This window comes from Lepus europaeus, chromosome 17, assembly GCF_033115175.1.
Source record: "Lepus europaeus isolate LE1 chromosome 17, mLepTim1.pri, whole genome shotgun sequence".
NCBI classification, from domain to species: Eukaryota; Metazoa; Chordata; class Mammalia; order Lagomorpha; family Leporidae; genus Lepus; species Lepus europaeus.
Window position 1 is genome coordinate 28260443 of NC_084843.1, and position 10446 is coordinate 28270888.

At 61.3% G+C, this 10446-nt stretch overlaps 1 protein-coding gene across 1 annotated transcript; it reads right to left on the minus strand.

Annotated features, from left to right (window-relative positions):
• Window positions 1-6394: 6394 nt before the first annotated feature.
• On the minus strand, window positions 6395-9670 carry KAZALD1 (Kazal type serine peptidase inhibitor domain 1). Its single transcript, XM_062214592.1, has 5 exons — window positions 9573-9670; window positions 8622-9188; window positions 7323-7483; window positions 7094-7241; window positions 6395-6956 (listed from the first exon to the last, which is right to left on the minus strand). Exons 2-5 carry the CDS (start codon window positions 9130-9132, stop codon window positions 6862-6864), a joined length of 915 nt encoding a protein of 304 aa, XP_062070576.1. The 5' UTR covers window positions 9133-9188; window positions 9573-9670; the 3' UTR covers window positions 6395-6861.
• Between the last annotated feature and the right edge of the window lie 776 nt (window positions 9671-10446).

The window sequence follows — 10446 nt, forward strand, 5'->3', positions numbered from 1 at the left end:
GGTTGTATGTGTGGTGTTGTGTGTGGTGTGTGAATATGGTTGTATGTATGGTTGTGTGGGTGGTTGTGTGTGAGTGTCAAGTATGGGTGTCGTGTGTAAGTGTGGTTGTATGTGTGGTGTGTGTGATGTGTGAATGTGGTTGGGTGGTTGTGTGTGTCATTGTGTAAGTGTGGTTGTATGTGTGGTGTTGTGTGTGATGTGAATGTGGTTGTGTGGGTGGTTGTGTGTCGGGTGTGAGTGTCATTGTGTAAGTGTGGTTGTATGTGTGCTGTGTGTGTGTATGGTTGTGTGGGTGGTTTGTGTGAGTGTCGGGTGTGTGAGTGTCACTGTGTAAGTGCGGTTGTGTGTGTGTGGTGCTGTGTGTGTACCAGCTGTGACCGCAGCCGCTTCCGCTGGCCGGCACCCCTCTTTCCCGCCTGTCCTTTCTCCAGAAGCCGCTTCCGCTGGCCGGCACCCCTCTTTCCCGCCTGTCCTTTCTCCAGAAGCCGCTTCCGCTGGCCGGCACCCCTCTTTCCCGCCTGTCCTTTCTCCAGAAGCAAACGAGGTGAAGCAGTTACTTTTCCAGTTAAACGCCCCATGTGCAAGGCAGAATGAAAGCCGAGTGCTTTAGTGAAGTCGTCTTTAAACGGGAAAAGAGGGCGATACCGTGCGTCGGCCCTGCCCCAGTCTCCACGGTTCAGGGCGCCCCGAGCCCTCCCCAGTTCATTAAAACCAGAACTAAAATCCAGTCCCTGATCCGCTTCCCCACCTTTGCTTACAGGTAAGGCGCCCCCAGAAGCCCTTGTTTCAAGCCCCGGCTTCTCCTGGGGATCCCTGGCTCTCCTGCACCCCGCTCTGCCCAGCCCTTCCCCCAGTCACCAAGGGGCTTGTCTGGCCATAGGAAGCCCCTTCAGAAGCTTCTTCCAGGCCTGCCTCCTCCCAGGACACGCAGGCCCCCAGCCCCTTCTGCCCCTCCCCACAGTCCCCCGAGCCCGCAGCTGCTCTGAGCTTTATCTGTCTTCACTGACCCCGCTCAGCACAGTTCCGGCAGCTTCCGCCTGGTCCGTGTCTGTTCCCCATCAAAGGCCCCACTGGAGCGCCAGGTCTTCAGCAGCACAGATAACGGAGATGGATGGAGGTGAGGTGGGGTGCCCCTCCCCGCAAGCTCAGAGCTGGAGCCCTGGGTTCTGACAGGGGCTCCCGGAGGAGGACTGGGGTGCCGATGAAGACTGTGGAGCTCTCTGCAACCCAGTCCCTGCCCATCCCCTTCCTGCCTCAGGCCCTCCCCTCTCCTTGAGTCCTCCTCCAGGCAGGCGCCAAGACTGACACACAGCACCTTCCCCACTGCAGCAGGAAGCCCTGTGCTGGGCACCCTGCCCCCCACCCTGTGCAGGTTGTCGGTCCTGGAGCAGTAACTAACACCACCGTTCACCGAGCACCAATTCCATGCCAGACACCTCTCCTCTATGGTCTCGGATTCTGGTCACAGCTCCTGTGGGGGAAGTTTTCTCACTATGTTGCCAAAGAGGCCACAGAGGAAAGGCCAGCACTGTAGCGTAGTGGGTTAAGCATCCGCCTGCAGCGCCAGCATCCCATATGGCTGCTCCACTTCCCATCCAGCTCCCTGCTGATGGCCTGGGAAAGCCCAAGTGCTTGGGCCCCTGCACCCCTGTGGGAGACCCCGAAGAAGCCCCTGGCTTCAGCCTCAGTCCTGGCTCACATCTGTGGAGTGAACCAGTGGTTGGAAGACCTCTCTCTCTCTGTCTTCCCCCTCTCTCTGTAACTCTGCCTCTCAAGTCAATAAATAAATCTTATGAAAGAGAGAGAGAGAGGGAGAGAAACTTGACCAAGGGGCTGGTATTATGGTCGTCCCCCCCCACCCCCGCAGGCTGGGCAGCCACCTGTAACATTCACTTCCCACCTCAAAGTGCTGACTGCTCCTATTCCGATCCAGCTCCCTATTAATGTGCCTGGGGAAAGCAGTGAAAGTGGAAGATGGTGCAAACGCTTGGGTCCCTGCCACCCACCTGGGAAACCTGTATGGAGTTCCTGGCTTCTGGCTTCAGACTGGTCCAGCCCAGGGTCACTCCCCAAATGGCCACAATGGCCAGGGGCTGGGCCAGGCCAAAGCCAGGAGCCAGGCGCTTCTTCCAGCTCTCTCACGTGGATGCAGGGGTACAAGCACTTAGGCCATCTTCCACTGCTTTCCCAGGCTCATTAGCAGGAAGCAGGATCAGAAGCAGAGCAGCCAGGGCTTGAGCTCAACCCGCTGTGCCACAATGCCGGCCGCTAATAAATAAATAATCTTAAATTAAAAAAAAAAAAAAACCACCGTGAACTGAGACGCAAACCTCACAGCCCCCTTCAGCTCGTCCTTGACCTCAGAGCCCTCATAGCGGCTCACACACTGGGAGGGCCAGGGGAGTTGGGGAAGCTACAGCCAGACTCTGGTGCACATGAGGGTGAGCGCTGGGGCCTTCAGCCCTGCTTCAGGTTCCCGGGGTGGGGGACAGGAGAAGGAATTGTCCGTAGGGTCCTCAGCTTTCACCGGGGGAGGCTGTCCCTCACCCAGGCTCTTGCCGTGGCTCAGAGACCTCATCTTTCCCAGGGCTCCAGGTCTGGCTGGGCACCCTGCAGTCCACCCTGCCCTCCAGGACTCTCCCCCAAGGGGATGGGACGACTCCTGATTGTGGGGCGACACCTGCCACCAAAACAGACTGCCCAACCTGTTCACTCTTTGCAAGGAAGCCTCGGTCAGCCAGATGGCAGAGAGCATGTCAAAGACAAACCCAGGCTGGCACCAGCCTGTGTCTTCATCAGGGACACAGCTTAGGTAGGTGAGGTCTCAACCTGGGATGACAGAGGGACTGAAGGAAGGGAAGAGTGGCCGAGGAGGGACAGGAGCCAGGGTGTCAGGCCAGAGAGGGCGAGAGGGAGGGGTAGCCAGCAGCCAGGCAGTACTGCCTTGCACCCCACGGGCTGTGCCTTGGCTGCATCTGGAAACTGTCTAGCAAGAGCAGGGGAGGCAGCGACGAGCCAGATGCTCCTACCCAGTGCGGCCCCAGGAGTGTGTGGCTGTGTGGGGGTGTTCCCATGCTCGGACTCCCAGGCTGAGCCGGTCTGGAAGCTGGTAACAGCAGTTGGGCAGACAGCTGGGACAAGGCTTCATGGGGCACTGCTGTTGTGAGTGCTGTCCACCCAGATCGTCCATCAGTGAGTCCCCTGAGACATGCAGCTCACTCCCTTCTGCCCCCCAGCACCTCTGGACACAGCCTGAGCAGAGGTGGGGCTAGCGGATGTTGGGCCCCCCAAGGAGAAGGGAAGGCTGGGGGACAGTGAGGGACAACTTCCCCTAAGCTGCTTCTATGCCCTGCTCCAGGCTGCCCTCCTCTCGCCCCCTGGGGCGCTGCCTCTCACCCCCACTCCACCATGTTCCCTACCTCATTACCTCCTCCAGCCACTTCTCCACCCCAATATCCTCACTCCACTCCCCCTCCTCTGCAGCTGACTACCTCCCAGACCTGGTCCCACTGTCGCCAAGTGTCCCCATCATTGTCTTCAGAGAACCTACTTCTGCCAGCAGCCTCCCAGACCCCAACCCGCCCATGCCCAGCCCTGCACTGAGACTAGATCATCACCAACAGTGCAATGCCTTCAGCAGACCCACATAGCTGCTCCCTGCTTGGGAGGAACTCAGTCAGGCAGAGGGCTGGGACAAAACAAAGATGTGCCAGGAGTTAATCATCTGTGTCTCCAGCTTCTTTCCCTCAGCCTCAGCTGCTGGATGGGAGTGTAAGGCCATAGGACCCATGCCTTTGGTGTCATGTACATGTGCACGTATTCCTGTCAATACACACATGCACAACTAATGTCAATATGCATGCGCTCACACATGCATCCTAGACCCAGATGTAAGCTCCATGGGAACAGGGCCAATTTTGTCCCATGGTGGGTGGCCCCAGCCTCTACAACAATGCTGATCTGTGACAAGTATTTATAGAAAGAACGACACACAATGGAACACACGCTTGCAAATAAAAGTGTGTACCCACATATATATCAAAATATCCATATGCACAAAGCTTATGTACCATGTACATAGATATACTTCCACGGGTGTCCAGTATATGCACATTGACTACATACACATAGCCTACATACGTAACGGTGCATCTAAACACACACATAACTTCTATGAACATATGAAAGATATCATATATGTACTTCACATCCATGTACAGTAGACTAAAGAACACTAATGGTTAACACCTTTTTAGGCAAACCGGCTCAAGGCCCCTGGCCAGGTCGCTGCCACTACCAGAAACATCCACCAGATGGCACTCTTTCGCCAGTTCTTGTTGCCAGAGATGTGGCCTCTTTCGGGCCAGGGACAAAACTTGGGGAGTCAGGTGTGCCCCAGGCACTCCCTGCAAACTCAGCCGGCGTGGAGAGCCTGTCCTCACCCCCAAAACAATCTTGACTCTCTCCAAAGTCGGGATCCAGGCCCCCAGTCACCCACGAGCCAGGGGTTGGGCTTGGCGGGGACCCCATCGGTTCAGACCAGCGCGTCCGAAGGACCCTTCTTCGGAGCCTACGTAGGAATGGGCAGCCAGGCAGAGCGGCCCCATCCCTACGACGGCCGGAGGAGTCAGAGGCAGAGTGGTTGGGCACAGGCGGGACACTCGCACACCTGTACGCGCGGCCTCGCTGGCTTATCCTCACACCTGCCTGGAGGAATGGCTGACACAGCCCTTCGTCCACCAGCGGCGGGGCGCAGAGCCGCTCGCCCTGGAGACCTGGACCCTGGGCCTGGGAGGGGCTCGTCCCGACTAACCCTTCCAGGCAGCGACTTTAAATCCCGGCGGCGGCGGGGGAGCATGGTGGGACGGAGGCGCCCTGCCGGCGGGTCTCGGCTGCTCAGCGTCTGCGCTCCTTGGCACGTGAGCCACGGAGGACGGGAAAGGCCGGGAAGGCTCGGAAACCCGTGGGGAGGCGAAGCCGAGCATTCCGCCGGCGGCTCCGCTTCCCCTTTCCCCGCCCTCTCCTCCCCAGGGAGCAGCGGGAAATTATTTATTAAAACGCCGCCCGCGCTCTCATTTATTTGCGGTGAATAATCCTCGACATCTCAGCGCGTTTATTAAACCTTTCCCGTCCCCGCGCCCGCATTACTTTAATAATAAATCGCGTGTCACTTCCCAGCGACGTTATTAAAGCCGTCGCAGCGGCAGAGGCGGGGTGCGGGCAGAGCGCGGGCGGCGGGGATTCCTCCCACGCTAGGCTGCAGCGCGGGAAACTGAGGCTGCGCCGCGACACCCTGCAAAGCCTGCCACCGTGATCCAGGACCTGCGTGAGCCTCAGCTCGCGGGGCTTCGGGGCGTGGCGGCTCCGCACTGCAGGTGGGCGCGCTACGGTCCAGGAGCCCGCAGGGGGCGCCTTCCAGCCCAGCCAGGCGTGGATTCCCTGCGTGATGGAGCCGCACAGACCCCGTTCCCCCTCGGCGTGGACCAACCTTTCTCTGGTCCCCACGTCCAACAGCACGCCCCCCCACCCCCGTCCACACCCCTGTTCCTGCTGCTGTGGTCGCTTTGGAATTCGCTCCAGGACGCAGCCCCCTCGCGCTGTGGTGCGCGCCTCTTGGGTTCGGCAGTAGAACGGGCGCCTGGAGCGGGGGCCCGGGACAGGGCGGCAGCAGAGGGAGGTGGAGGGAGGGGCTGCTAAGCCCCGCGGTTGGGGTTCCCTACCACGCCCCTCCCGAGAGGCCGGGCTCCCTGCCTCGGGCCCCAGAGGACAGACGCAGACGCTGAGCCTAAAGCAGTTCCTCCCGCGGTGGCGCCAGGCTCCGGGCGGGGCCCAGGCGCGTAGGAGGCCGTCGCCACTCATACACAGATTCTTGGCCTCGCTGCCTTAATGCTTTCACTCTCTCCTTCAATCATTCAGCGAACGCTGCGCCTCGCCAGTGTTCCTGGGCTACGTAAGGAAGACGCGGGGAGAGATTTGGGGGTACCAAAGGGTGCAGTTCTGTGCAAGCCAGGGACGACAGGTCACAATTGGGGCAGAGAGGAAGCAAGACTCACGCTGGCTTCGGGCTCACTGGAGAAGTGGGTGTGACCCACACAGGTGGCCAGGCTTCTCCCCTCCCCTATCCAGTTTATGCCTCCAAATGGGGGTCCTACCCGCAGAGACCTGGGCCCCCCGCTCTGCCTGGGGAGGAAACCCCAGGAGGGCAAGCAGGTTTTCTATCTCCATACCAGCCCCAGCGGAAGACAGTGCAAAGGATACCACTCCCCCCATCCCGCCCCAGGGGCAGGGGCCAGAGCTGCAGCCCCTCCCTGTGCACCTGGCCAGTGTGTACACGGAGATCAGGACCTGATGCTTCTGGAAACCAGAGTCCTGTTGGCTTGGGAGGGCCCCCAGGGATGTGCGGTCTTCACGTGCACATCTGTGTGAACAGTCCGTGCAGACGTGTGGCTCTGTGTGTTTATAAATCTTTATTGGTGCTTCCTGTGCCCAGCCCTGTGCCAGGCTGTGTCCAGTACAGAGTGGTGTAAGATGTGGAGCTGGCTTGGTGCTAACCTAAGCCACGCGCCCCTGTGCTCTCTCGCACGACAGATGGCCAGCAGCAAAGTACTTGCAGTTAGTAAGGGAGAGAGGGAAACCTGTGGAAGGTGAAATTTGAGCTAAGGCAAACTGAGGCTAAGCAAAGGAAAGTAACAGAAGGAACCAGGACCTCTCTCCCTACCCTCCTGCGACTTGTCTCTCCCTTACCATCGCCCCCATGATTGCTCGTCCTAAGAGCCTTGGAGCAATCCATGAGGGGACCCTGCTCCCGCTTTCAGGGGCTTTTCCAGAACTGAGCCAGCCTCCACACCCTGGGTTCCGGACCTAGTAGTAGTCCTCGCCCTCTTCGCTCTCAGCCTCCTCCTCTGGAACTAGGCTCAGTGACGGCAGCCGGGGGACGCCTGTGGAGTTCAGCTGGTCTGGGTAAAGAAGAAGGACCAGGAGAGAGGGACTGTGGGCACCCACATATCCCAGGCTGGGGGGCACCGCCATGCACATGCACACCCAGACTCTGTTTCTTGCAGCACCCCCCTCCAGGCCCCAGAATTCCCCTCACCTGGTGTGAGCACCGTCAGGGTAGCAGGGGCCTCCGTTTGGCCCAGTGAATTTCGGGCGAGACACCGGTAGACACCCTCATCACTGGGGCGCACATCCTGGATCTGCAGCCAGCCAGTCACCTCGAACCTCTGGGGGCCACCCCTAAACTGGGGCCAGATGAGGCGTCAACACGGCCCTTCCAGGGGGTCCTGGGCTGCCTGAAGCAAGCCTCTGCTACCTGTCCCTACCTGCACAGAGATGTGGGGGTCATCCCCGGGCAGCGGGATGTCCAAGCCGTCCTTCCTCCACTCGATGGAGGCCATGGGGTAGGCGAACACCTCACAGCCAAAGATCACGTCCTGCCCGGTGACATTCCAGATGTCGTGTGGCTGTGACACGATCTGGGGCTCTGCAGGGGAGAGGCGGGAGGCCTGAGAAGGGAGGGCACGGGGTGAGGGGTGCCCAGCAAAGACACGCTACTCAGGGACACGTCTGTGTGGAGACACAGGGCGTGCTGAGGGAAATGTACACCCCTCAGCAAAACACGACAGGCACACACGGGCACACAGGAACACAAATGCGTGGACACACAGGGAGCAAACATAGCATGGAGATGCACGCACACCTTGCAGACACAGTGCACAAACAGGCAAGTGCAGGGAACCACACCTTAGCCCGGCAGCCACTGCTGTCCCTGACCGTTCCCCTGTCCTCATTCCACCCTCCCAATCCCCTCCCCCTCCCCCCTGCCTGTAACCAGCACCCCCTCCCCCTCTCTACCCAGGCCCAGTTCCCAGAGGCCCTACAAGCAGCCCTCTGTCCCTCCCCCTGCAACCACACACAACACACACACACACACACACACACACGGCTCCACAAGGCAACGGAGGACAACCTGAAACCAGACCTGAGAAGCAGACAAGAAGCCTGGGTGTGTGTGTTGGGGGGGATTGTTGGGACACCCCCCCCCCGCAGAGGTGGGGGTGGGGGAGTTTGTTTTCCCAGCAGCCCCAGCCAAGCCAGACCAGGAGCTGGGGCTCAGGAAGTGAAAGTTACTAAAGCTGCCAGAGAGAATTTGAGATCTGAATGGACCCCAGCCCCCAGGGATGGGGGGAGGGAGAGCTAGAATCACTTCCCCCTTCCCTAATCCCTAAACGCAAGGGAAAGGAGAGACGCCGGCCAGCTGGGCTAACTGATCGCTCTCAGAATCCTGGAAACTAAGCCTGATTGTGTCTCATAGGAACCCGTGAACTCATAGGAAGGCTGGGGGTCTTTTCCCTCTCTCCATTGGCTACGTGCTTGCTCCCCCGGAGCTGGTCCCTGCCAGCTGAATCCGGAGCTTGCATGGGGCTCAGACTAGCAGGTCGCCGCGCCCCTTCAGAGGGCTGCCTTTGCGGACCAGTGTGGACAGCAGCGCTGGACGCTGGACGCTGGACGCTGGACGCGGGAGCCTTCCCGCCCTTATCTTTCTAGCTCCGCTGGCCAGAAAGCAACGCTGTGGGGCGTCGGGGAGCAATGCCTCGAGGAAGCCCAGGTGCCGTGCGTACCCGATTCGCAGGGCCCTGGGTGCGCTACGGTGAGATTGGCGTCGGGCTGAGCGCGGGCCGCCTCCTGCAGGCGGCAGATCTGGGCGTAGGTGCGGCCGTCGGACCCGCAGAGCGGCCGCTGCGAGCTGCAGGCGCACAGCGGCTCTGGCACCTCTCCGCGGCTCAGGTCGCCGCCTGCGTCCAGCCGGCACTCCAGCTGCTCCCCACAGCGCCCGTAGAAATGGGCACTGGGGTCCAGGTCGCAGAGCTGGCCCTCCAGGTTGGCGCATTCCCAGCAGCAGCCGCACGCGTCGCGCACCCGGCCAGCCAGGCAGCCCCGCGGCGCGGCGCACTCTTCCGGGCGGCAGGGAGCGCAGCCCTCGCCCTCCGCTAGCAGCCGGAGCCAGCCGCGCCGCAGGTAATCCGGGCCTGGGGACGGCCTTGCGCTGGTCGGGGGCGGTGTCCGCACCACCAGCAGTAGCAGTAGCAGGGGCAGTGCCAAGGCAGCAGCGGGCGGCGGCGGCGGCGGCATGATTACCGGGAAGCCCTGCGAGCCAGCACTCAGAGCATCAGCGCGTTGGCGGCACCCTGCCAGGAGGGAAGCCAGGTCAGGCGGTCAGAAACAACGCCCAAGCCCTAAGACCACCCTCACTGCTCCCTGCACCAAAACTTGGCCCTAGCGTTGCCCTCCCCCCCAACACAGAGACCTAGGGACCCCCTCAGGGCTATCCAGTTACGCCGGTTGGCAATTGATGGGGCTGATGGGAGTGGGGGCGGGGAGTGGGGAAAGGAGAGAGAACAGGGTGATCAAGTTCAAGCTCACACCCGGGCGCACCAACACCACGAACATCCTCTAACTCGGATCCTCCTTGTCCCAGAGATGGACAAGGCTCTACAAGACATCGTTAATGGGGTGAGAAGAGGGGTGAGTGATGCCCCTGGGGCTGGTAGCCTGGGTCCCAGGGCGCTCACCTGGTGTCCAGGAAGAGACCCTCTGATTCCAGTCCAGAGCAGGTGGTGGAAAGAAAGCAGAGGCGCACGTGTGCCACCTCTGCTCCGGCCTGAGGCTCTCGGGGAGAACCCACCGACTGGGAGTCACAGAGCCGCCCCTCCGAGCCGCCCCTTCGCGCCCTCTCCCCGCCCCTCGACGTCGCGCCCGCCTTCCCCCCTAGTTCTGAGCCTGTGGGTTTTATGCAACTACACGGGACCCTTCCAGGCCATTTCCCCTAGCCTGGCCCAAAAGTCACGAGAAGCCGTAACCGGACACCGCAGCTGGGAGAGGAGCGGGGGCGAGGACCCGAGTCCAGGCGCGGGGGTGGCCAGGGAGCTCAAAGCGTTGGCTGAGCGGCCAGGCCCTGTCACACCTGACTCTTAAGTCCCTGAGGTCGGCGACCGGGACTGCGTATTGGGGGGGGGGGGGGGGCGTGGTAGGAGATCCGGTGCCCAGTCATTTGCCGTCGACGTCTGGGCGCCCCTGGAGGGCAGGGCTAACTGCCGGCGTCCCCCCGAAGCCCAGGGCCGGCTTCCCGCGGGGGGCGCCTGCAGGCTTGTCCGCCCAGCTCCTCCAGCGAGGATCGGAGCCCCAGCGCTTCCATCTCCCTTTCCCCATCTGGACTCCTCCCTGCCCACATCTGGCAGGTGCTTCAACCCGCAGACGGCCGCGTGATTAAAGGTCGGAGCCGGCCAGCGGCCGCGGGGGCAGCCGGGCGGCGTCGCGCGGGGCCGGGATTACAGGTTTGGCTTGCGAGGCCAGCAGGGCAGGAGGCTTTCGGCCTCGCGGCCGCCACCAACGCCACCGTGGCACTTCGGGCTGGGGGCGGGGAGAAGAACGACGTCGGAGGCCCCG